The following is a 27857-nucleotide window of genomic DNA, read 5'->3' as shown; positions in this document are numbered from 1 at the left end:
GAGAATGCTGTAGTCTTAAAACTGACTTTTTAAAAGATAAATTTATTTGGCAAATATCACATTTTATAGATAATGTTACTGTGCTTTTTTGAATCTTTAAAAACATTGTTTTAGGTTAGAAAAGGTTGAACATTTAAAAAACTTTACCTTGTATAGTGGAAGGTTATTTTTATTATTATATATACAGATTTATTAGTAAACAGGCATGAAATTGTTACATTTGACATCAGCTGTGACCAGAAGAAAACCATCCTGTTTGGAAGAAGGGAACCCTGTTTGAATTATTCTTACTTAGTTTAAAAGTTTCCATCCATATCTCTTGCTGTGCGTTTGTGCTGCCTAAGCTCACCCTTTATTCCTGACGCTTTATGGCTTCTCTAACAGCCTTCTTTCATATGTATTTTACGTTTTTGCCATGTAGGTCTTTCACAGTTCTGCAGCCCCAGGCGGGCATTCTCTGAACAGGGTCCGCTCCGCCTGATCAGGAGCGCCTCTTTCTTTGCAGGTTTGCGATGTGCTGTGTGGGTAGACTAGTTGGTGTGCCCCAGTGGCTAGAATCTGTAGTTTAGCTGTGGAAACAAGAGAGTAGATAAATGCATTTGGGGAGGGTGTAGTTAAGAAAACATTTTTGAGCTGAGAACTTAATTCCTTTTCACTGAATATGTTCTTAAAAGTTTCCAGAAACTTTCAGCTATCAGTGGAATTGACATTTTCATGAAACTTTAGTTTGTTATTTCATATCTCATTATGTAATAAAGATTTTAACTTTAGAATCCTAAACCAAATTTTACTATGAACATGATTTCTTATAATAACAGCTAGAATTTCTAATTTGACACTCTCTTGTTTCCATGGTTGAGTAGCTTTTGTACTCATAGTTCACCAATTGCAGAAAATATCCTATCTTATTATTTTAAAATTTATGATCTACATTATTTCATAAGAACGATTTTTCTTGGAGCTAAGATTTGGATGAACAAGCACCATTATATTGATCTGTAAAAGGTGTATGTGAGTGTATTTGTTTATGTCATTACATTGATGACTATAGTGTATGTTCATGCCTCTGTATTCAAGGAGTTGTATCTGACTTCTTGTTTTAATTAATATTTATATTCCTTATAAATATGAGGCAGGAACAGTACAAATTTATTACAGAAAATTTGTAAAATAGGCAAAAAAATATATATTAGCCATTGTGTCAGCTAGAATTAATCTTTACAAAAAACAAAATTGGGATCATACTATTCCAGTTGTTTTCTTAAAATTTTTATTATGAAGAAATTTTAAACATACATTAATATAGGCAGAATAGTAAAGCAAACCATTGTATACCCATCACTTACTGTCAGGACCATCATTCTTATTGTTTAGTAGCATGCTTTTTGGTCATTTAAAAGTGTATTGTGAATATCTTCCTTTTAGTCTTCCTTTGCTTCTTTAGATACTGTATCGTTTTCATATTATATTTCAAATTTTCACATAGATCTCAAAGCTTGTTCAACTGAGTACTAGCTCTTGGTGTTGGGTTTGTGCCATGCTATTGAAAAATATAAAGGAATGCAATAAGATAAGCATGATTTCATTTGCTATATACAAGGAACGGCGTCACCCTAAATAGCAGTATGTGTTATAACTGACAGTTTTGTCTTAATTCACAGTTCACAGCAATCCAATGGACATGCCTGGAAGAGAGCTGAATGAAGACAGAGACAGTGGCATAGCACGCTCTGGTAATGCCATGTTTATGTATCAGTCTAGTTTTTTTTTGAGATCACTATTAGTCAGCATTGATTTTTATTTTTGCCTTTATCATCCAATTTAATGCACATAGTTTGTTAGTGTTGAGATTAACCTTATAAGAGAATTGTGGCAACAGAGAGAAATATTTTTATTTTGTTTTATTTTATTTTGTTTTGTTTTGTATTATTATTATATTATTTATTTTTAGAGAGAAAGAGTGCGCGAGCTGGGGAGAGGGGCAGAGGGAGGGAGAATGCCAAGCAGGCTCCACACTCAGCATGGAGCCTGATGTGGGGCTCAGTCCCACAGCCCTGGGTTCATGACCTGAGCTGAAATCAAGAGTTGGGTGATCAACTAACTGAGCCACCCAGATGCCCTGAGAAATACTTTAAATTTAGAATTTTCATGTTTACTGTGACATGTACCTGGTGGAGTACCACCTGAATGAATGCACATTGGTTTAGGCTTAGCCAGTACACGAAAAAAAATATTAATCAAGAGACTCCTTAAATAGCATAGTAGAAAAAATACATTTGCTCATATCTGCTTGCTGTTAACTAGAGTTTTAAGTTTCAGACTGTCTCTTGCCCAGAAAAGCTTAGGCATTTTGAACAATACTATACATACTGTTTTCAAATATGGACTGACAAATTTCGGTCTGACAAACTTTTATTGCAATATGTTAGAGATGAAAAAAAAAAAAAAAGCTCACATTCTACCTTTGAGGATCACAGAATCTTCTGAGAAAGGAGTCAGGAAAATTGTCCTACATTGTGTGATATGTTCTGTGATAGACCTGAGCAAAGAGGTTTGGAGAATGGGAACGTAACTTAGCCTGGGCCAGCAGCAGGGGGCCAGTAATGCTTTGCAGAGAGATAATACTTGAGTTGTATCTTGAGAAGTGGGAGTTACCCAGCCTAAGGCATGATATAAGTAAGGGCTTTCCAGGTAAAAGGAAAAGTGTTTGTCAGGGCCCAGAGTTAGAATAAATGAAAGGAGTATCTTAGGCTTGCATTATTGTAAGGTATGAGAAACTTTATTCACTGTAGTCTGTCCCTATGAGCTGTCACATTATACGGTTTTGCTGTCTAAATTGTTTATAATTCAGTTTTGAGTATAGATGGGAAGTCCAAACTTACCAATATTATAATCCCTAGGTATGAATTAGAATAACATGGTTTCCAAAAAAAAAAACAAAGTTCACACAACTGAACTCTACTCTGAGACTCTTATGAAGCCTAGAGAAAGGTTTATTTATGCAACTATATTTGAAAAACACAACAAAATGAAAAACTCAATACCTCTTCTGACAGACAGCTAGAGTTGAGGACCGCTTCTCTAATATGAAAAATCTTCATCTTTCAAATAATCTCACCTTTCCTTTCTTTTTCTTTCTTTCTTTCTTTCTTTCTTTCTTTCTTTCTTTCTTTCTTTCTTTTTTGACAGAAAGTAGGATTTCTTGGTGGGCATGAATAGGAAGAGGGCAATGCCAAGTTTTTCTTGAGTGCAGACCCTACCATTTGTCCAAGGGGCTATGATTAGGGATATATTTGATCCCATAGCCATCTGGGATGAGCCACTTTTCAGCCAGCTACCATGCCTTCAAATTCACCTGCATTAAACTTAGTAAAGTCCAACTTCTTGGAAATGCGGATCTTCTGGTGGCCAGAGAACTTGAACTTGGCCCCTTGTAGGACCTCATTCACATGCTCCTTGTTCTGCAGCTTGGTACGATGGACATGATGGCTTGGCCAGTGTGGACCCTGTCCATTCTGCCCAGGGGCTTTCGAAAGATACTCCATATACCTGTCTGGAGCTTAGATTGTAGCTAGCATGATCACCCTTCTTTTCTAATTGAGTTTTTTATTTTTGTTCTTGGGAACTAATCTAGAGTATATTTTCTTTTAATACTCATTGCTTCTGTGTAATCTAGAGATTTTAGTTTACTGTGCCAGGAATTTGGTTCTTATTTTATCCAGGTTTCAGAGGTGATAAATTAATTTCTACACTTCATTTTCTTTAGTTTAAATTGAAGGACCAGGCTGGATTGATCTGTAAGACTTGTTCAAGCATTAAATTCACATACTCCTTTTAAATTAATTGTGTATTTTCTTCTTTTCCCAAAGTAGGGTTATTTTTAATACCAGCATTTATTAACACATAGCTCTTCCAAATTTAGGTTAGCATTTGATTTTTCATTGAAGCCATACCCAAGTTAGTTATACATACCCAATCTAGACTACAAAGTTTTGAATACAATGATAAAAATGTGGTCTTTTGAAGAAAGTAGTTTAGAATTAATGCATTGATGGTTCAGATAGTTGTATGGCACATAAAGTTCTTGATCATTAAATTTGTTAGTGAGAATTGAAATGAACAGATCTTCCTAATGACAGTCTTAGTTTTCACTCCTGATGTCCAAAATAATATATCATCTGATGTGTACCTTTTTATAGATGATAATAATACTTGGCAGTTTTTGATTACCTTACAAATTTTTAGCATGTGGTTGTAATCATGAAGATAGGAATATAAAATCTTGCCAAACAAATGCAAGCTCTTAATGTCTTTTCCTCTCTGGAGCCAGTATAGAGAAGGGGAGGATTCATAGCCTAAGGAAAAATGAAGGGTTGTAGCTTTTGGCACTTTTTGGAAAGAGAGGTTTGGGAAGACAATAAACCTCACAATTAGGGGATTGCAGCAATTATAATCATAATGGGTTCTGTTAGAATGTGTCTGTCACCCCTTAGAATGCTCCAGAGAGCAGTCCATAGGATTACTCTTTGGAGCTTATTAGGTATAGTCCTGACTGTTATTAAAAGTGGCCAAACTGGGCATCTGGGTGGCTCAGTTCATTAAGCTTTTGATTCTTGATTTCAGCTCAGGTCATGGTATCATAGTTTTTGGGTTTGAGCCCAATGTCTGGTTCTGTGCTGATAGTGTGGAGCCTACTTGGGATTATTTCTCCCTCTCTCTCTGTCCCTCCCCCGCTGGTGTGTACTTGAGGGCGCTCTCTCTCTCTCTCTCTCTCTCTCTGTCTCTCTCTCTCTCTCTCTTTCTCTCTCTGGGAAAAAAAAAAAGAAGTTGCCAAGCATTCAGAAGCTTGACTACCTGTACACAAGCAAATCATGAGTACTGTTGACCTTTCAATAACGCAAGGGTTAGGGGCACCAACCCTGTCCTCTAGCCCTGCACAGTAAGAAAACTTTTGACTCCCTAAAAAAATAATAGCCTTACCAATAACATAAATAGTCAATTATCATATATTTTACATATTATATGTATTATATACTATATTTTTATAATAAAAAAGCTAGAGGAAAGAACATTTTATTAAGAAAATTAAAAAGAAGAGAAAATACATTTATAATACTATACTATATTTATTGAAAAGAAAATGTATAAGTGGACCTGCACATTTCAAACCCATGTTGTTCAAGGATCAGTAGTATTTTTATTTTATTTTTACTGAAGTATAGTTTTAAGTATAGTTGTAATACACAATGTTGCATCCATTGCATCCATTTCAGGTGTACAACATAGTGATTTGACAACTCTAGATGTTACACCATGCTTACTTACCACAAGTGTAGCTACCATCTATCACCATTCAATACTGTTACAGTACCATTGACTTTATTCCCTATGCTGTCCGTTTTATCCTTGTGACTTACTCATTTCATAACTGGAAGCTTGTATCTCCCACTCCTCTTTACCCAACTTGCCCTTCCTATCCAACAGCCTCCCTCTCGCAACCATCACTTTGTTCTCTGTGTTAATATGTCTCTTTCTGCCTTTTGTTTTTTTAGATTCCACATGTAAGTGAAGTCTTCTGGTATTTGTCTTTCTGTGCCTGACTTATTTCACTTAGCATAATACCATCTAGGTCCATCCACGTTGTCGCAGATGACAAGATCTTACTCTTTTGTATGGTTGAGCAATATTGTATGCATCTTACTTGTTCATTCATCTTTTGATGGACACTTGGGTTGCTTTTATATCTTGGCTATTGTAAATAGTGCTGCTCCTAAACTTAGGAGTGCCTATTTTTAAATTAGTGTTTTTGTTTTCTTTGAGTAAATACCCAGTGGTAGAATTAACTGGATCATATGGTATTTCTGTTTTTAGTTTTCTAAGGAGCCTCCATACTGTTTTCCATAGTGGCTGTACCAGTTTGCTTTCCCATTACATGACAGTTCTTTTCTCTCCATATCCTTGTCAACCCTTTTTATTTCTTATCTTTTTGTTTCTAGCCATTGTGACAGGTATAAGATGATGTGCTTTTAAAAGACATCATTAAATGACATTCAGGCACTTATTTTCAAATAAAACTTTTGTTCTTAAAATCTGTTTGCTGCATTAAAACTGAATCGTATCAAACCAGCAATTGCACTACTAGGTATTTACCCAAAGAATATAAAAATACTAATTCAAAGGGATACTTGCATGTTTATACAATTTACAATGCATGTTTATAGCAGCATTACCTACAATAGCCAAATTATGGAAACAGCCCAAGTATACATCAACTGATAAATGGATACAATATGTGGTGTGTGTGTGTGTGTGTGTGTGTGTGTGTGTGTGTGTGTGTGTGTGTATACACATACAATGGGATATTATTCAGCCATAAAAAAAAAAATGAAATCTTGTCATTTGCAAAGACATGGATGGAGCTAGAGAGTATGCTATGTGAAGTAAGTTAGAGAAAGATCAGTATCATTTGATTTCACTCATATGTGGAATTTAAGAAACAAAACAAGTGAACAAGAGGGGAAAAAAAGGGAGAAAAGCAAACCAAGAAACACACTGTTAACTATAGAGAACAAATTGATGCTTAGTGGGGATGGGTTAAATAGGTGATGGAGATTAAGGAATGGCCTTGTGATGAGCAAGAGGTGTTGTATGGGAGTATTCAATCTCTATATATGTGCACCTGAAACTAATATTACACTGCATGTTAACTAGCTAGAATTTAAATACAAACTTTAAGAAAAATGAAATTAAAAAATTTTTTGAAAAATGGAATCGTAGCATATTTCTTTTAATTTAGGGGCTATTTGGCTATGCTTTGGACACTTATGGCCAAAGAGATAATGCTTTGTTTTAAATGAGCCCTTTCTTCTAAAGTGGGTGGAGTGAGGGTAAGAATATAAAAAGGGGAATGTGTCAGAGTCTCTTGCCAACACACTATTGGTATATGATTTTTCTGCTCTTAGACTTTGCTCCAACAATGACATTATTTTTTTTAATGGAAATTTTTAAGAAACTCATGAAACAAAATGGAAAATTTGAGTCACTACTGTTAAATTTGTTAAAAAGAAATTTATATTTTTGCTCAGTTTTTATTGACATATTTTTAAATGCTTATATTATACTTGTTTTTATTTTGACTGACAGCATCTCTCAGCAGCTTGCTTATTACACCGTTTCCCTCTCCCAACTCCTCACTTACCCGAAGTTGTGCCAGCAGTTACCAGCGACGTTGGCGACGCAGCCAAACAACAAGTTTGGAGAATGGGGTATTTCCTAGATGGTAAGTTGGAATCGTCACTTTATAATAAAGTAATAAAATTGAATAGTTCCTTAAACACAGTTCTGAAGGCTTTTTTTGTTTTGTTTTTGTTTTTGTTTTTGAGCCTGGGCTTGTATTTTGTGTATTTTAAGCCTTGAAACTTTTAAAATATAATATATTTTAAATTCAAGTTTTAAGTTTTAACCAGTATTAGGCATACAGTTCAGTGTACCTTCACATTGTTTTGCAACCATCATCACTCTTCATGGTTGGAACTTTTTTATCCCCCCAAACTGTACCCATTAAACAGTTAACTCCCTGTTCCTCCTTCCCCTTAGCATCCTGTCCTCCTCTGTCGATTTTTTTTTTTTTGTCTCTTTCAATTTGACTACTATAGATACCTCATATAAGTGGTATCATACAATATTTGTCTTTTTATGTGTGGCTGATTTCATTCAGCATGTCTTTAAGGTTCATCTATGTTGTAGAATGTATCAGGATTTTATTTCTTTTTATGGCTGAATGATATTCCATTGTATGTATATATCACATTTTGTTTATTCACTTATCTGTTGATGGACTTTTGGGTGGCTTCCACCTTTTGGTTTTTGCAAGTAATGCTGATATGAACATATGTGTATAAATACCTGTTTGAGTCCCTGCTTTCAATTTTGGGGGTGGGTATACCCAGAAGTGGAATTTTCGGGTGATATGGTAATTCTTTGAATACGCTTTTGAAGAAATGTCATACTGTTTTCTACAGTTGCCATTTTACATTTTTGCCAGTAAGTAGTTATTTTTCTGTTTTTTTGATAATAGCCATCCTAATGGATGTGAAGTGGTATCTTATTGTGGTTTCGATTTCCATTTCTCTAATGCAGTAATATTCCCTAATATTGCCTAATGGTTAGTGATATTGAGTATATTTTTATGTGCTTATTGGCCATGTGTCTGTCTTTTGGAGAAATATCTATACAAGTGGTTTGCCCATTTTTAATTAGGTTGTTTTGTTGTTGTTGAGGTGTAGGAGTTCTTTATATATTCTAATATTATTCCCTTATGAGACACATGGTTGGCAGTAATTTCTCCCATTCCATGGGTGGCCTTTTCATTCTGATATACAGTAGTTTTTAATTTTATGTAGTCCAGTTTATCTTTTTTCTTTTGTTGTCTGTATTTTTGGTGTCATATCCAAGAAATAAATGCCAAATTCAGTGTCATAAATCTTTTACCCTATGTTTTTTCCTAAAAGTTTTATAATTGTAACTCTTCTTTTTAGGTGTTTGTTCAGTGTACTCCATGTTTTGATATTTCAGTTTTTCATGTTTCTAATTAGACAAGTTAATTCATTCTTGAAAGATTTTTTTTAATCTTATGTCAAGTACAGCTTAGATTAAACATAGTATAAAATTAATGTACGTAGTACAACATAGATTAAATAAAGTTTCTTGTTTTCTGTTTTAGTTACTCCCTTTAGTCCTTGATTTTTTAAATTTTACTCTTGAAATCAGAAGGAGATACAAGTAGATCGTAGAACAGTGAATTATATAAATGACTCTGGTCATTTATAATCTTAAAATTAAGGCATTTTAGGTGGATTATGAATTGGGAATTAACTCCTTTTTTTTAGTGACTTCTAACTAAACAAAAATGTTCCCAATATGACTCTGTTAAAATTTTTTATAAAAATGTGAGTATGAAGGAATAGCCAGTAGATTTTTCACAGACAGTTGAGATACATTTTTAGATTTACTTGATAAAACAGCAGAAGACCTTTAACTTGTATACATTAAATTAGCAAGGAGATGAAATTGTGAATTTAATTATTATTTTTTTTATATTAAAAAAAAAACATTTATTTTTAAGGTCTATAGAAGAAAGCTTTAATCTGTCAGATGAAAGCTGTGGCCCTAATCCAGGAATTGTGAGGAAAAAGAAGATTGCAATTGGGGTAATCTTTTCATTATCCAAAGATGAAGATGAAAATAACAAATTTAATGAATTCTTTTTTTCACATTTTCCTCTCTTTGAAAGCCACATGAACAAACTAAAGAGTGCAATAGAACAGGTAAGCATAGTCATGTTGCTGGTTTGTTAATGTCCTTTATTTTCCTCTGAATCTTACTCTCCTGGTTTAGTATTATGTTTATTCATCTGGCAGAAAAACTAACAGCCATGGTGCAAGTACCCTACCAAGTGCTCTGGAGATGCAATATAGATTTCAACTGTTATTAAGGACCTTACTGCCTAATAAATGGTATAAAGTCATTCATTCATTCATTTAATAAATGTTTGAGGGCCCATAATGTGGCAAGCAGTAATCTAGTAACTGAAGATAATATGGGGAAAAAGCAGCACTCTTGATCTCATGAGATAGCAAATAAATTAATAGATAAGATTTTTGATGATAAATACTGTGGAGAAAAATAAAACAGGTTTATAAGGAATGTTGGGTGGAGTTATTGCTCATTTTTTATTGGCTAGTCATGAAGGCTCCTGATAAAATGACATTTGATCCAGAGATATGGAAGAAGTGAGATAGAACTATCTGAGGGAAGAATTTCCCAGGCAGGGGCAAAGGCTTTGTGTCAAGAGTAATCTTGATGCTTGAGCAAAGTAAGGAGGCCAAAGTGGCTGGGTTAAAAGTAAGATCAGATTATGTAGGGACTTTTAGGATATCATTGTAAGAGCACTGACATTTACTCTTAAGAAAGATGGGAAACTATTGGAGTTTCAAGCAGAAGAATGATTATTGCTGGTGGAGAATAGATTTCTAGGGTCAAACGTGGATGTTGCAGTTAGGAGTTTGTTGCAGTGATCCAGGTGAGAGATGGCAGGTACACCAAATTAGTGATGGAATTGGTGAGCAGTGGTTGGATTCTGGATATGTTTTGAAAATTGAGCTAATGAAATTAGCTGATTGACTGAATTAGCTGATGTATGAGAAAGAGAGCAGTTGGCTTGAGATTTTTCATTTAAGCAGTAAGAAGGATGGAGTTGCTAGTACTAAAATGGGAAAGATTAAGATGGAACAGTTTCGGTGGAAGAAAGTCAGCTGATTGTTTGAAATGCCTCCTGGACATTCTATGAGTCTAGAGTTTAGAAGAAAGCTCCAGGCTAGACTGTCATCAGTGTATGGATGATCTTTAAAGCCGTGAAACTGAGGGATTAAAAAAAAGTAAAGGAGATCCTAGACTTGATTTGTGTAGCATTTCAACAGTTAAAATCTGAAGATTTGAGAAAACCCACAGAAGAAACGGGATTGGCCATTCAAGTAATAAGAAGAAACAAGATAGAGTACTTTTTTAGGGGGAGCCAAGTGAAGGAAGTGTTTTAAGAAGGTAGGACTGATCATTTGTATCTCATGCTGCTGCTAGTGTGTATGATAAATTTGTATAAAGTAAGAAAATTGTGAATACAAGATAGAACATAAGAATAACTAAAAAAGAAAGACAAGCAAAGTTGTTAGGAGTCCATAGGAAAGAAAAATTATTTCCTGTTGAGAAGATGTTTCATTTGGACTACATCTTAAAGCATGTTTATGATTTTTAAACATAAAGTTTTGAAAATTGGATATCGTAGAATAGCAAGGAAAACAGATATACTTGCCACCCAAAAATAACTATGTAACCTTTTGCTCAAAGTCTTACCCAGGCTATTTCTATATATCTTGTACTTTTACTTGATTGGTATTGTTATGCGTACATGTTCTTTTTGTTATGTACATATTTTAAAATACCCATCATTGTAGGGGTGCCTGGGTGGTTCAGTTGGTTGAATGTCTGACTCTTGATTTTGGCTCAGGTGATGATCTCATGGGTTCATGAGATCGAGCCCTGCATTGGGCTCTGTGTTGATAGTGAGGAGCCTCCTTGAGATTGTTTCTCTCCCTCTCTCCATGCCCCTCTCCTGCATGTGTGTGTGCATGCATGCTCACTGTCTCAAAATAAATAAACATTTAAAAAATTAAAAAAAAAACAAAACAACTCATCATTGTAACATACATATTTCTCATGTCATTATAAATCATTCTTAAATATATTTTAGTGGATTTTCTTAAGTAACAATATTTCTATTAGGTTATTTCTTCTTTTTCACAATATAACTACACTGTAGTTAACATCTTGGTGAATTTTTGGAAGACATTCCCAGGAAGTTAAACTAATATATCAGTGGATATAATTAAATTATTAATCCCTTTGATGGTATATGGAACTAACCACCACTACCATACCAACCAGCCATGGATGGTATGGCTGCAGAATTAATGGAAACCAGATCTCAAAGAATGCTTGCCATAAGTTTTGACTTTGTTGTTAAAGCTATCTCCAAATTGTGCTTTAGAATATTAATTTACTGGTATGTTTTTTAAAAGAGAGTGGAATAAGAGGCTGTAGAGGGGAAGACCAGTAAGAATGATCTAGAAAGCAGAGGATGCATTTCAGTAACTTATCAATGACTGAGGCTCATCTGCCTCTAGAGAGTACACTGATGTTTGTTATTCACATGAAGTCTGTCAACTTACTTTTTCAGAAGTTAGACCTTGGTGGCATTTTCTTCAGTTGGCTGCTGTCCCTTTTTTAAAGTATGTTGTTGCCAGAGTCTGTACACATGCATAATATTTAGTTGTGGCTGAACTGACATTTTGGGTTACAGGGAAAATTGTGAAGTTTTGTATAAAACTTGATATATTCAGTCAATATAGAACTCATTAAAGATTACTTTTTAAATGTTTTAATGTTTTGACCATTTTATAACCTAAAGGTGTACATTGCAGTACTTACAGTTGTTTGGATATTTGTTCAAGTTTAACATCTTATTTCTTATTATAGCTAAAAGGTAAAACTTAATGAATGAATACCTTTATGTAAGGTTTTGTCTCTGGGCACTTTGAGAATTATTTTGAAGCCTGTGCTACCTTTTGAGATCTGTAATGTAATCTTAATACTGTACTGCTGGTAAAATTAATAACAGTGTTCAATTCTAGCTAAAGAATATTCACTTTTTTATAAATTGGGAATCTGTCGACAGGTTGTGAAAACATAAGTAAGTTTTACTTAGTTTTTGGGTATACATGAACATGATTTCTGACCTTAAAGTAGTCTGATTTCTTTAAAAGATGTTTAAAATTTCTTAAATTGATTTTTAATCATAAAAGTGATGCAGAAGTACATTCCCTTTGAAAAAGCCTAAAAAATTACAAGGTTATTTTTGACATCTGTATCCTAATCCGGATCCCCTTTTTGTTCACCTAAAGCAAGGCCTCTCAACCTTGGCTAAATATGTTTTAAGAAAGCAAATATTACTAATAACTTGTGATATCTTTCAATAGAATCTTGATGTTCTAGGTTTTATAAAAGGCTTACTTAACAAGCCATTATCTGTGAAATATTAGAGGAAGCCATGAGCTGTTGTTACTGAGTTATCATTGTATCTTGTTCTGTTTGTTAAAAAAAAAAAAAAAAGTAGTTTTATATAATACAGAAACTGTCAATATCATTTTCTCTTTGTATTGATATTCTTTCATTTGACAGAGTAAAAGATTTAACATTAGAAAATTTTGAATTTTGTTATAATTGTTAATGATCAAGGGTATGTACAGTAAAGCCACTATAAATATATGTGCCTTCTTTACATCTTTCTAGATAAGGTTGATGGAAAAGTGTTGTGGAAATAAGTGACTTTATCTTTCACTTTTTTTTCTTCTGTATTTTGCCTGTGATCAGTGTAAGAATTAACTATTTCATTACTTTCAAGGCTATGAAAATGAGCCGGAGATCTGCTGATGCCAGTCAGAGGAGTTTGGCATATAATCGAATAGTTGATGCCCTAAATGAATTCAGGTATGTATTCTCCAGCTTTTCATAATTTAGAGTTGTCTAGCAGTGTACGCAAGATTTATTTAGTTTCTTTAGCTTATTCTAATAAAATTTAATTTTTTGAATTTCTTTGTCCCATGGCCAGATGAGGGTGTATAAATCACTAGGCCAATGGGGCTTTTATGTTATTAAATGTCAAATGGGCTAGGGATTCAGGCACATTTGGGATTCATCAGTGGGATCGTTTTTAGTACCGAACCATTACACACAGCAAATATGAAGAGGAGATCCTCGTTCCAGCAGAAATGTGCTTTGTCGGGGCGCCTGGGTGGCGCAGTCGGTTAAGCGTCCGACTTCAGCCAGGTCACGATCTCACGGTCCGTGAGTTTGAGCCCCGCGTCGGGCTCTGGGCTGATGGCTCAGAGCCTGGAGCCTGTTTCCGATTCTGTGTCTCCCTCTCTCTCTGCCCCTCCCCCGTTCATGCTCTGTCTCTCTCTGTCCCAAAAATAAATAAACGTTGAAAAAAAAAAAATTAAAAAAAAAAAAAAAAAAAAAAGAAATGTGCTTTGTCTTCCCTGTTGGGCTCCTAGAGACTGGTCAAGTGTACCACCAGTAGTTATTATCACCAGTAGTTTATTTATCTGTTTTAGAAAAACTGGCTTCATATTTGTTCATTGATGACTGAATGGTCTATATTGGGGCAGGGGTCTCCTGGATTGTTGTTTTAAAAGGACTATCACATTTAGAGGGGCGCCTGGGTGGCGCAGTCGGTTAAGCTTCCGACTTCAGCCAGGTCACGATCTCGCGGTCCGTGAGTTCGAGCCCCGCGTCAGGCTCTGGGCTGGAGCCTGGAGCCTGGAGCCTGTTTCCGATTCTGTGTCTCCCTCTCTCTCTGCCCCTTCCCCGTTCATGCTCTGTCTCTCTCTGTCCCAAAAATAAATAAACGTTGAAAATAAATAAATAAATAAATAAATAAATAAATAAATAAATAAATAAATAAAAAAAAGGACTATCACATTTTGAAGTGAGAACCTGTTTTAGCTTGTGCTATTTCAGGATTGCTATGGTAAACTATAGGCATGTCACACACATACACATATACCCACATACCTTTTGTTAATGGAGATTACTAAGGGGTGGTGTATTTAGTAAATTTGACAGTAAGAGAAAATCTGTGTTTGTTTTCAACTTTTTTATTCTTCATTTTTCTCTTACTGTGTTAAAAGTAAACCACAGTGGAAGTGAATCTGGTTTCTTTGTTTTTTTAACCTCTCTCAAAATGAGAGACTTAATTGCCTGAACAATCTTTTGTATAATATTTGAAATTGAATTACAGATAACCATTAAATAGAAAATCATGGTAAAAATAACCTAACTAATATGGAATGTTTTATCATGTTTTGAATTTATTTAAATTGAGTATACTTTATAGCTGTTGTGTAGTAATCATCCACTGGTCTCAGCTGCTGAGAAGGATAAAATTTTCTAGTCATTCATCTTTTATTTACCATAGTTTTTAGGATAAAAGGCATTAAAAGTGAGTTTAAATATCTTCCATTTTTGTTCATTAAATTCAGTGGTTAGGGAATGTGTAGAGAAAAATTAGAGAAATAAATTTCAACCTGTATTCTTTCTTTTTTTGTCTTAGGAGGAAATAACTTGCACAAGTGAAAATTATATTGGAGGTGATAGTTTTACTAATTTATATATATATAGTATGTATATACATATACATACATGTATATATACACATATATACATATATATATACATATATATACATATATATATACATATATACATACATATATATATACATATACATATATACATACATATATATATATAAATGGTAACATACTAACATCTGATAGGAACAATCTGTGTCTTAGATCTCAGTTTGATTCTGATGCTTTCTTTGTCTTTTCGGACTGTGTTTATTGTCTTTTAGCAATTTTTTGTTGATACAATATGGTGGCAAGGTGCTGGGAATGGAGGAGGAAGTATTCTATAATCTTGTGGTTTAATCTTAGTTCTTTTTGGTGAGCTTGTTTTTAAGTAATATTTTCATGTAAGAATACAATGAATTGAAATAAAAAATGATTGATTTTGTTAAAACTCAAATTGATTTTGTTTGGAACTTAAATTATATTAAAAACTTCCAATTAAAAAGAAAAATGCAGTGCTCAGCTGATCACTAGGCAAATGTAACAAAATGTTTCCCAGACTTGTGGAGTTTGAATCAGGAGGTCTAGAGCCTCACATTTTTATTTCACAATCTGTGTGGAAATTACTAGGTTAAACTGTTTTCAGGGAAAAAAATTACCAAATCTGTACTACTACAATGTTAGGTATATTTGCAAGCCTTCATTGTACAACCATACAGCAACTGCAGATGTACAGTTCTGAGAAAGGATGTCATACTCCACATTTGAGAATATTATTTTGAAATAATGACTTTCTGGCCTTGGAAATTCTTGAGAGAGATTATGTGTGCTATGGGAGAAGTTCTTTTGTTTTATTGAAACCAAGACATGTTGAACATTGTAACCTGAAATATTATCAGCTGAGTACCATGGTTATTTATACATTTCTCCTGGTTTACGACAGCTTAGCTCTTCACACATTCCCTTGTAGCTCTGGTCATCTCTGTTTACAGAGCTGAAGAATTTTACTCTAACTGCATACTCAAAGAAATTCTAGAGTGATTTCTCTATGAGAAATCTGTAAAATATGCCTTTGTCATGAATATAAGTGGTTTTCAAGAAATATGAAAAGTTATAATCTTCTCAGTTTCTAAATTTAATCTGTAATTTGCTTGAAAGTTCACTCAAAGATTCTTAAGAGTTCTGCTTTTCCTGAAGTGGATACTATACCTTTAAAGTAAAAGAAAGGTGCTCTTAATGATTGGGTATTTTGTTAATAACTTTAAAAAATTTTTGTTTCAGTTGAGTTGTTCCGTTGACTTTAGACTGGAATTATTAAAAATATATGTTTGAACAGAACTTTTGCTTATTTGCCTAAACGAATCCTGTAATATTCTTTTTGAGTTTCACATTTTAACTATTACAAGGCAGTGTGAATCATTGCCCTTGCACTAGAAACTGTTTCTTACATTATTGAATTGATAGTTTTTTCTCTGCAGTCACAAGCTTTGTGGAAAAAGGCCAAGAGTCCCTATTTTAGGTGTGAGGAAACTCTGCCATTATCCAGAGGTTACCAGAATAGTAATATTGTCATAAGATTCATTCCTAGTAGAATACTGATCTTGCTCTTTGGTTATAAAAATTTTTATTCAAAACAATTTTAAATACCTGTGAGTTAATTGCTATATTATTGGGTAGTACAAAAGGCCTAGTCTTAGAATTTTAATATTGCCTAGAATTTACAGTATGTATGATTATATAACCATTGAAAATGTAGGTCATGACTGTATACCTTTCCTTTTGTATTAGTTTGATTATTTTACTTCAGTCACTGTACAGATATGAAAGTCTCTGTAAGTCAGTTAAGCATTCTTACAGAATCTTAAAAATACTTTATAAACTGTTGTAATTTTTGTTAGGTCTATCATTAGTACTTTAATATATACATTTAATCCTTGTTACATACAGATTGTACATTTGTGAATTCACCTACTTGCTGAAATTTATTTATGACCTCAAAATATACTCAGTGTTTTAATGATCATTTGTAACATGTGCAGAACAGTGAAAAAAAATAAAGTAGTCTGATACATTCCTAGATGAGGTTGAACAAGGCATTACTCTGCCTTCCTGTTTCAGCTCTCATTCTATAAACAAGTATCCTTTTTGCATCTATTTAAAGGCACTTTTTTTGTTTCATTTTGTGCTTCTTGTTAGTGATTTTGCTATTAAAAATCACCCTCGGGGTTCCTGGGTTGCTCAGTCGGTTAAGCTTCCAACTTTGGCTCAGGTCATGATCTCACTGTTTGTGGGTTTGAGCCCCACGTCAGGCTCTGTGCTGACAGCTCAGAGCTTGGAGCCTGCTTTGGATTCTGTGTCTCCCTCTCTAACTGCCCCTTTCCTGCTCACATTCTATCTCTTGAAAATAAACGTAAAAAAAAAAAAAAAATCACCCTCGAGTGTACTGCTGAAATGCTGTCTAATGTTCCTAAGTGTAAGAAGGCAGTGATGTGCCTTACAGACAAAATACATGTAACCTTCATGAATACCTGAGTTACAGTGCTGTTGGCTGTGAATTCAATGTAAATGAATCAATAGTATATTAAATAAGGTATCTGTAAACAGAAACCCACATAAAACAAGGTTATGTATTGAAGGGCTGACAAAAATGTGATGAGAGACTCACAGGAACCTAACTATGTATTTTCCCTAGGTAAAGTGATTCATTGTTCACTAATTCATTGTTTGCATCGGCTTTACAGAACATTGCTGCAAATAATGAGAATCTGTCTTAATTTTTAAATTAAATGATTATTAAAAATTAATAGGTAGTTTTTAAAGTATGTGATTATTTGAGACCAGATGATTAATGAATTTGGGGTAGTTGGGAAGAGGAAGGAAATGATTCACATGCATGCAGAAGCCATGATACCTAGACAGACAAGAAGCATGTTTAGTTAGCAGAGCGATTTGGCAAAGTTGAGGTTCTTGGACTCTCACTTAGACTTTGTGCATATCAAAGAAAACTAAATCAGGCCCACAGTTTACTTCCACCTAAGGTAGTCTTTCATTCTTTAGGGACAGTCAGGAAAAATAAGGGGTCAGGTAACTAAAAATTCTTACCTTTCTTACCACTGAAAATTAGGGCATAATCATTAGGGGAGAGGAGAAGAAAATACTATTATTTCTAGATTGCTAGTAACAACATAGAGTTGTGTATAATGAGAAGCTCCATTGCATAATTAATTTCTTTGCCTTCTTTGCATTTGATACACTCTGAGGTTGTAGTACCTAGTCTTAAGCATCAAAACATTAAAGCTAATGCCCTCAGTGGACCACTATACCAAGGTTAGTGATCTGGCTCTGCCCAATGACACATGGACTTGTAGTAGTCTCTAATATGCTTAAGAAACTCATGGAAAATGAATCGATCAGCTCATTCATTCATTTATACAGTATTTCTTTTCATCAGAAAGTACATTCACATGGTTAAAGACACAAAATATGCTGAGAAATCTAATAATGAAAAAGAAATGAACCATATCCTCTCTTTCCCATCCCCATTCTTAACTTCTCAAGAACACTCTGACCTATTTCTTTTATTTACCTCCACATTACTAAACAGTATACTTACTGTAGATATTTCTTGATTTATCAATTTTGGAGCATTTCTAATTCCTGCCATGAGTTTATACCTGCCTGTTGGCCCTTCAGCTTTAGTATAGCTCTAGCACTAGCTTGAGTTCTGGTAAGTTTTCTACTTTCTTTGATTATTTATTTTCCTCTGTCTTCTCTGTCTTGAATTCTTTTTGTTAGTAACTGGCATTCCTGAACTGACCTTTTATGTCTTTTTCATGGTTTCCTTTTTTTGAATGTATCATTTTCTATTTCCTCTGGAGTCATTTTTTGTGAGTGTGTGTTTCTGTTTTTCTGGTTGTGTCCCTCTCTCCTTGGAGGCTCTCCCTCTATATCAGGATTTGGGTCGCCCTTCCACAGCTGAGAGTGAAGCACTAAAATACAGGTTGGGAGTTCTGTACATAATTAGGCTCAAACTGGAGAACTTTACTTTAAGGTGGTGGTTCTGAACCTGTTTTTATTATCACTTCCTGAAGGAGCATATATAAGACATTTTTTTCTCCTAATTGCTGTCCCTTCTTCCCATTAAATTTTAATATCACAAGATTCATTGTGTATCTATTTACATACGGTGAAATCTTCGAGTATCGGTAAGGCTTTGAGCAAGGTTATTTCTCTGGGCTAGTCAGTTGCTACATCTGTTCTTCTAGTCTCTAGTCATTCTGTGGAAAAATAGGGGGTGCAGAAAGGGGTCATCAGCCATTTATGGACCTTCAATTAGTCTCCCTGTTTACAGTCCTCTATAACTCCTGTCCTAACTTTACCAGGCATTTGTCAGTCTCGAGCCTCTTCTTGTTTCATTGGAGGAGATTAGCTATGTATGTGTCTCCTTCTGTGAGCACTGTAACCCATATCATCATCTACCTTAACACTTCACTTAACATTCCTTTCTGTGTTTTATGTTCTAGAATTTTATTACATGTATAATTTAAATTTTAAGTCCGATTATTCCCCATTTTTATTTGCTATAGTAATTTATCTGTTGGGGCGCCTGGGTGGCTCAGTCAGTTAAGCTTCTGACTTCAGCTCAGGTCATGATCTTGCAGTCTGTGAGCTCAAGCCCTGTGTCAGGCTCTGTGCTGACAGCTCAGAGCCTGGAGCCTGCTTCAGATTCTGTGTTTCTGTCTTTCTCTGCTCCTCCCTTGCTTCATACTCTTGTCACTCTCTCAAAAATAAATAAACAGTTAAAAAGATTTTTTTTAATCTGTCTTCAGATCCTTAACGGGTGTTCATTTGGGACCTCAGAACTGAACGGGATAAACATTGGTGCTCACTTTTCCATCTTACCTGGACATCCTTAATAGGCTTTAAAAATAAACATTTTCAGCTATTCCTAGTTTATATTTGAATCATATTTTTCTCTGTAAAATGCCTTTAATTCTTTTCCATTTGTTTATTTTCAAGTTCTCAGCCATGATATTATGCCCTACCAAGAACTCATTAATGTGACCTGTGTTTGTCACTTTTATCCATTGTAATATATTGTGTTCATGCTGGGTCAAGATTCAGTAAAATTTATACAGGCAAGATAATTCTTTTCCTTTTTTTGGGTTCTAGGTGTTAGAGAATTATGCTTGGGGTGCTTGGGTGGCTCAGTAGGTTTAGCGTCTGACTTCAGCTCAGGTCATGATCTCACCGTTTGTGAGTTCGAGACCTGTGTTGGGGCTCTGTGCTGACACTGTGGAGCCTGGAACCTGCTTTGAGTTCTATGTCTCCTTCTCTCTCTGCCCCTCCCCCACTTTCTTGTGTGTGCTCTCTCAAAAATAAACATTAAAAAAATTAAAAAGAAAAAAGAATTATGCTGAAGTAGGTATTAGACCTATGGAGATCTCAGATAACTTTCTAGAGTTGTACTTTCTAATATAGTAGCCATTAGCCACATGTGGATACTTGAATTGTTTTTTGGTACTTAATTTAAATAAAATTAAAGTTAAAATCAATTAGTCATACTGACCACATTTTAAGTGTTAAGTAATCACATATGACTAGTGGGTGCCATCTTGGACAGCACAGATACAGAACATTCCCATCACTGTGGAAAAAAAGGTTCTATCACATAGCACTGTTGTAGAGAGTAGAAAGTAGGACACAGTTCTGTATCTTCCAAAAGATCAACTAGTTTCTTAAGCCTCAGCTTTGTAGCATTTGCTTAATCTGAGTGTATAGGACTTGGCTGAATAGATATTAATGTGGAAGTAAAATGATTAATATTTTAAAGGTGTCCTTGAAGCCTTAAGGAGAGAGTGTAATTCATGGGTCTAGCTGTTGTCTAAGTAAATGCAAGAGAGAGCCAGAAAAGCGTCATCATAATTGTGCAATAATGCTTTCTTCTGTTGATTCAAGGAAAAACATCAGAAGATTGAGAGTCATAAAATACAGAGTGCAGATATAGTGTCCTTAGAACTCTACTAAAGAGTCTCAGCATAGGTAACAATATGATGCCAATAAACTATTGTTTTGAGTGGTTGTATGGATAAGCTATTATCCAATACAGAATATTTTTCTCCTCTAGGTTGTTGATTATTTGCATTATATTTAAGTATGGCATATACCTTACAAACGAAGAACTGGAAGGGCTTTAGAAATTATCTGGTTCTATACTTTCATTTTTATGGGTGGCAGAAACTGATGCCTAAAGTAGGGAAGTAATTAACCCAAGAGCACACAGTCATCAGGGGCAGAGACTGCATCAGAACCATCATATATGAGTTCATGTGCAGAGCATTCCTGTGTTACTATGCTGGTGACAAAGAAGGAATGACTTGATTGATTTTGTCCTTTTGAAAGTTTTTATAATCTACCTGTGAGGCCCAACCTGACAATATAAACTTTAAGAGTATGTAGTTCTGGGAACTATGAATTTCATAATGTGTTTTCCTCTTTTTAGAACAACAATTTGTAATCTTTATACAATGCCACGAATTGGAGAGCCTGTCTGGCTTACAATGATGTCGGGGACTCCAGAAAAGAACCAGCTTTGCCATCGTTTCATGAAGGAGTTCACATTTCTAATGGAAAATGCTTCCAAAAATCAGTATGGCTTTCTCTCTTTCTTTTTGTATATCTATCTTAGTTATTATTTACTATAACGTGGTTACCTATATTTTGATCAAACTCAGTTACAAAAGTGAAATAATTAACTGTTATCCTTGGAATTATTTCATATTATTAATAACCAAACCTGAATTCCAAAAGATAGTTAAGAGATAGGATATGCAGTGCCCTGCATGGCTCAGTTGGTTAAGCGTCCGACTTTAGCTCAGGTCATGATCTCATGGTTTGTGAGTTCGAGCCCCACATGGGGCTGCTGTCACCTTGGAGCCTGCTTCAGATCCTCTGTCCCCCTCTCGCTGCCCCTCCTCCGCTTGTGCTTTCTTTCTGAAAAATAAACATTTTTTAAATATTAAAAAAAGAGATAAGATATAGAAGTCCACAGAATATTATGAATGAAAAACTGTAAAAAGGTCTTTAATTATGTGTTAACTTAAGGACTTAAAGTTCCTGACAATTTAACAATTCTCTGCGGCTTCCCATTTTTTGGTGAGTCATATCCACTTACAGTTTCATTCTATAGAAAATAAGTAAAACAAACAAACAAAAAAAACCCAAAACAAAACAAAAACAAACGAAGTGCCAGGATTCCAGTGATACATATTTAATGTGATCTTTTATCATACTTTTTTCTTCTAACCATTACATCAGATTCCTAGAATCCAGATGAATAATTTAGATGTTTTATTCTTTTAGATGGTAGACAAAGTTTGCTTAAAATGTTCCTTCATTTTCCTATTCAGTAATATGGAAATATATAGACTTGTTGGTTGATTCATTAATTTTGCAGAAACTAGTTTTTCAAGTAAAATGGTAGTTTTGTTTTGTAATTATGATCAGAAATAGCCCTGTGTGAATATTGCTGTTATTTCAAGGATTTTTTTTAACCCCTACTCGACCAAAAACCTTGTTAATATTTATTTTCATCCAGGTGATATATCTTTTCTTTTTCTTTTCTTCTTTCCTCTCCTTTTTTAATGCTGTTTGGCTACGTGAGAATATGTAGTCTCTTTACTTTAGTCTCTTGCTGCATTTTACGTTAGGTCTAATGAAGGCAATTTGGAATATGATAGCTGTGTTTTTGTTTTCAGATTCTTGCCAGCACTCATTACTGCAGTTCTGACCAATCATCTTGCCTGGGTTCCAACAGTCATGCCAAATGGACAACCACCTATAAAAATATTTTTAGAAAAACATTCCTCTCAGAGTGTGGACATGTTGGCAAAGACTCATCCATATAACCCACTTTGGGCACAACTAGGTATGTCTGAAAACCCTTACGTTATGCATAATACTTAGGCTTTTGTGTAACTGTCTGGAGTTACTTTATAGCAAAAACAAAAATAAAGAAATAAGATGTTCTCTTTTACCTCCTCCATTCTAAAGCACTTCTTTACTTGTCCTTTCATGTCTTATCCCCATATTAAGTGGTATCTGTTCCTTAGAGATATAGAACTGCAGTGGGAACAAGAGAAGAAGCAGGATGAAGACTGGTTTACTAGTAACTTCAGGGTCTTGAGGGTGTTTTACATTACATACTTTTCCTGGGAAGCATGGATCACAGTCACTTGTGATAGCTAGACTAAATCTGGTTAACTGAGAGGCAATCCTTGAGGTTCCTGTTTTCCACTTTTGTTTTTTTGTTGAGTAATTTTGAAAAATGTTTCCATTAGTGCAAGGCCGTGTTAAAAAAATGAATAACTGAGGAGAGAGGAGATAGTTGATTAGTTGACGGTCACTAGGCAGGATTGTAGCATGATGCTTAAAAGTGCAGGCTGTGAGGGCAGGGTGAGGGTGGCTCAGTTGGTTAAGCATCTGACTTCAGCTCAGGTCATGATTTCGCAGTCCGGGAGTTTGAGCCCTGTGTCAGGCCCTGTGCTGACAGCTCAGAGCCTGGAGCCTGTTTTGGATTTTATGTCTTCCTCTCTTTCTTCCCCTCCCCTACTTACGCTCTGTCAGTCAAAAATGAATAAATGTTTAAAAAAAATTTTTTAAAAAGGACAGGCTGTGAGTTAGGCAGACCACATTTGGATTGTAGTCTCTTTGTTTACAAATTGGGGATAATAATAATAGATAGTACATACTTCATAAAGCTGTGGAAATTAAATAAAATAATATGTGTAAAGTGCTTAGAACAGTGTGAGGTAAATGTGGCTGCTGTTACTCCTGCTCTTACTCTGTTGCTGTTAGGGCATGGGGGAGGAGTCCAATGAGAACATTTTGATGACTTGGTAGAAACTTCCCTTAGGTTGTGTTGATGAGTGAGCTTGTCAGGCAGGTGGTCATGTAACTTATTCATGTAACTTCCCTTCTTTTCTCTTTCTTCCCTCTCTTCCTTCTTCCTTTACTTTCATCTAGTTAATCGTGGAATAATTGACATACAGCCAACACATGTATAAAACACACAATTTTGTAAGTTTTGATATATATGTCAAAATATGAATGCCTCTGAAACCATTACCAAAATGAGGATGATAAACATACCCATCGCTTCCAAAAGTTTCCTCATGTAATCTCTCCCTCCTTTCCCTACCTACTCTCCCTACTCACCTTCCTTTCCATACCCAGGAAGCTGTTGGTCTGCTTTCTGTCACCATAGAGTACTTTGCAATTCTAGATATAAATGGAATCATACAGTACATGGTTTTTTTTCTGTCTGACTTTTTTCATTCAACATAATTACTTTGAGATTCACCTATGTTGTATATATTCATAGTCAATCCCTTTGTTATGCTAGGTAGTATTCCATTATATGGATATTAACTTTTTTCAAATCAAGTATTCAGTGGTATTTTTTTATTTGGACATATCAAATTTATTTTCAATTCTACAATCGCTTATTGAGTGCATGATATATGTAAGGTCCTGTGCAAAGAATATTGGGGGGTATGAAAGGCGAAATGTAGTTCTTGGTATCAAGAAGTGGATAGTTTATTACTGAAGGTAATAAATAGAACAATAATAATAACAATGACAAATTATCGTCAACAAATACGGGGATAATTCAAAGAGGAACTGTAAGAGAAATGAAAAGTTGAGTGAGAGTTCAGTTATGGAAGTTTACTTTTGCCCAACAGAGGATGCTTGGGTGGAAAGCTTTGGAATGGCAGAGATAACAGGGGAAATGGTAAGTTCATAGCATGAGGAAAAGGGGTCTTCATGTTAAAAGTGCTGAGGAGAATGAGTGTTTCATTTTATGTAGTTTGCTTTAAGTGGGACTTTGTGTGAATAATGATGAAAAAGGGTAACTATAAGAAAATAAACCTAGAAAAGTAAAGTAGAACCAGTCATGAAAGTCTCATTTGCCATGCCAGAACAGTTTAGTTTATTTGGTAATTTGTGGGAACCTTAGGAGTAGTTTTGAATAGTGGCATGATGGCATTAGAGCCAGTGTATTAACCAGAGGGGAAGAATTGTCATTATATTGTTTATAGCATATATTTATTTGAGACCTGTTTATGTTTAAACAATGTAGAGGTTAAGTTTTAAAGTGTATATGCAAACAACATGCTAAAATTGAATTAAATTTAAATTAATGACTGTATTCTTCATTTTTAAGTGTACTTTGGCAACTGTGTCTTCTAATTTGAGCTATAGCATAAATACAGAAATTTATATTGATGACTCTTAGGTTCCCCTCCTCCCCTTTTTTATGTAATGGCTGTTTATGTCTCACATGGATGTAAAAGTGAAAATGAACTACATGGCTAAATGTGTTGCCCTTTCTTTTCCTCTTAGGTTAGTTAGGTCTCACTCTTCTGGTCCTTTCTGGCCTTTTCTGAGTACTCAACCCTTTAGGAAATGGAAGGGGAAATGGGCTTTTAAAAAGCTAGTTTTGGGTCCTCGGTAGGGCAATAAAAGTTACTGTTCACGGATGTGATTTAAATCAAGAAAGATCAGATATGTGATGTGACTACTCCAGTTCTGCTCCATTCTACCGTTGCTTCCTTTTCTCCTTGCTCCCCAGTAGAGGTTTTGCTTTTTCTTCTCTGCTTTGAGTGCAGCAATAGAATCCTTTTGCACATAGTCCTTAGGTAGAGCTTCTCTATCCCACTGAAGTGCTCTGTGTGAGGACTGGCACCGAGAATATTCTTGATAAATGTGAGTGTCACAATGGACTCTTTGGTTGAAGTTTCAGAACCAGTAGCTGCCTAAGGAGGAATCTGGAAAACCTCTCTGTTCACCTTTCTCTTTGGCTAACAAAGAGATTCATTCATCTTATCATATCCTCCTGAATAGTCGCTCACGTATGAAAGAACTAAGAATAAAACCTGAGCTAGCCCTCATACAATAAGATTAGCTTTCTGATCATTGAAAATAGCCTGCTTAGTTAGCTACATGAATAGGCGATGTGTCCATTAACTGGTTTTTCCATTTCAGGGGACTTGTATGGCGCTATTGGCTCTCCTGTACGGTTGGCAAGGACTGTAGTGGTTGGCAAACGACAAGACATGGTCCAGAGGCTGCTTTATTTTCTTACTTATTTTATAAGATGCTCTGAACTTCAAGAAACCCATCTTTTAGAAAATGGAGAAGATGAAGCCATCGTTATGCCAGGCACTGTAATTACTACCACTTTGGAGAAAGGTGAAATAGAAGAATCTGAGTATGTGCTTATCACAATGCACAGAAACAAAAGCAGTTTGCTCTTTAAAGACACAGAAGAAACAAGGACTCCTAATTGTAACTGTAAATATTGCAGTCGTCCCCTCCTGGGACAAAATATGGAGAATGTTTCACAACAAGAGACAGAAGAGATTCAAAACAGCTCTAAGGAGCTACTAGGAATTTCAGATGAGTGCCGTATGATTTCTCCCTCTGACTGCCAAGAAGAAAATGCTGTTGATGTTAAACAGTTCAGAGATAAATTAAGAACTTGCCTTGACACCAAGTTGGAGACCGTTGTTTGCACAGGATCTGCTCCAGTAGACAAATGTGCCTTGTCAAAATCAGGCTTAGAGCCAGCAGAGGAAACATGGCATAATGAGGAATTGCTGGGTTCAGGTAATCACACAGGCAAAGTGTTGAGATCCACGGGAATGGTTGTGGAAAAAAAACCTCCAGATAAGCTTGTGACTGCTGCATTTTCTTGTGAAGCATCCCAGACAAAGGTTACTTTCTTAATTGGAGATTCTATGTCACCTGACTCAGATACTGAACTCAGGAGTCAGGCAGTGGTGGATCAGATTACCAGGCACCACACCAAGCCACTGAAGGAAGAAGGAGAGGCTGTTGTTGATCAGCAGCATCAAGAAACTAAACAAACAACTAAGGACCAATCCGGAGAGTCTCCTATACCAAACGTAGTTTCTGGAGAGCCCTGTGAACTTCCCTGTTGGAATCATTCAGACCTAGAAAGCATGAGCTTATTTGATGAATATTTTAATGATGATTCAATTGAAACTAGGACTATTGATGATATTATTGCAGTTAAAACAAGTACAGACAGTAAAGAATACTGCTGTATGTTAGAATTTTCAAAAGGATTGTGTACTACAAATAGCAAACAGAACAGTGAATTTTGTAAATGTGTAGAAACAGTTCACCAAGATTCATGTAAAACCTGCTTTCCTCAGCAGGACCAAAGAGATAAACGCTCCATTCTTGTCCCCCATGGGGATAAAGAGACTTCAGAGAAAAAAATTGCTATAGGAACTGAATGGGACATTCCAAGGAATGAAAGTTCAGATAGTGCCCTTGGGGATAGTGAAAGTGAAGATGCAGGTCATGATATGACTAGACAAGTAAGCAGTTATTATGGAGGAGAGCAAGAAGATTGGGCAGAAGAAGATGAGATACCTTTTCCTGGGTGAGTAAGAAGTTTTAACCTATAATAGACTCCCTCTAAATATGTATCATTCTTTTGTTTAGTTGGTCTTTAATATGAAAGAAGAGATCATTGTCCTGGACAGATTTTCTTTTATTATCATGTGCTCTTACTCATAGGAAAGATTAAAGGCTAAGCCCTCCAGGCACCCCAGAAAGGCTCAATGAAGGCATTAAAGACAAGTATATTTGTGTGTGGGAAATTGTTTACTGCTTAGGAGTTTTCAAGCCATTAAAGAATGAATTATGCCCCCAAATATATGCTGAGCCCAGCAACTAGAGAGAGGTAATCACGGAGAAGGTGGGAAATGGCTATTGGAAATAAATTTGGCCAAGACTAAAAGGAAAAACAGGGAATGATACTCTCAGTCAAATATACAAGGAGTAGATTTGTATTTGGGAAATGTTATATTCCAAGCTTTGGGTTTGTGATGTATTTAACTACTTTGTTTTGAATGATGGTATTCATTTTCTGATTGTATTAAGAATGCATTACATACCAAAGGGACAGCATTCCTGATGACTGTTAAGAAAGTTTTATACTTACCTCCTTACATAGCTGTTCATCTACCCTCTTTTCTTGATAGGAAGGAGTACTTTGTGATCTGATTGATCACTTAG

General features: G+C 35.2%; 1 protein-coding gene across 3 annotated transcripts in view; it reads left to right on the top strand.

Moving 5' to 3' along the window:
• The window catches only part of FNIP1 (folliculin interacting protein 1), a 153833-nt gene that overhangs the window by 98784 nt on the left and 27192 nt on the right, over window positions 1-27857 (top strand). For 2 of the 3 annotated variants that reach the window (XM_047873297.1, XM_047873315.1), the window contains 8 exons: window positions 422-505; window positions 1662-1733; window positions 7144-7279; window positions 9125-9326; window positions 13016-13101; window positions 21247-21393; window positions 22502-22671; window positions 25791-27219. In XM_047873297.1, the coding sequence (XP_047729253.1) occupies window positions 422-505; window positions 1662-1733; window positions 7144-7279; window positions 9125-9326; window positions 13016-13101; window positions 21247-21393; window positions 22502-22671; window positions 25791-27219 (2326 nt within the window). The remainder of the gene's footprint in view (window positions 1-421; window positions 506-1661; window positions 1734-7143; window positions 7280-9124; window positions 9327-13015; window positions 13102-21246; window positions 21394-22501; window positions 22672-25790; window positions 27220-27857) is intronic. The other variant, XM_047873308.1, reaches the window with a different exon arrangement.

The sequence above is a fragment of the Prionailurus viverrinus genome, chromosome A1 (assembly GCF_022837055.1).
Source record: "Prionailurus viverrinus isolate Anna chromosome A1, UM_Priviv_1.0, whole genome shotgun sequence".
NCBI classification, from domain to species: Eukaryota; Metazoa; Chordata; class Mammalia; order Carnivora; family Felidae; genus Prionailurus; species Prionailurus viverrinus.
Note: the sequence above shows the minus strand (reverse complement) of the source record. Positions and strands in the feature narration are given on the sequence as shown.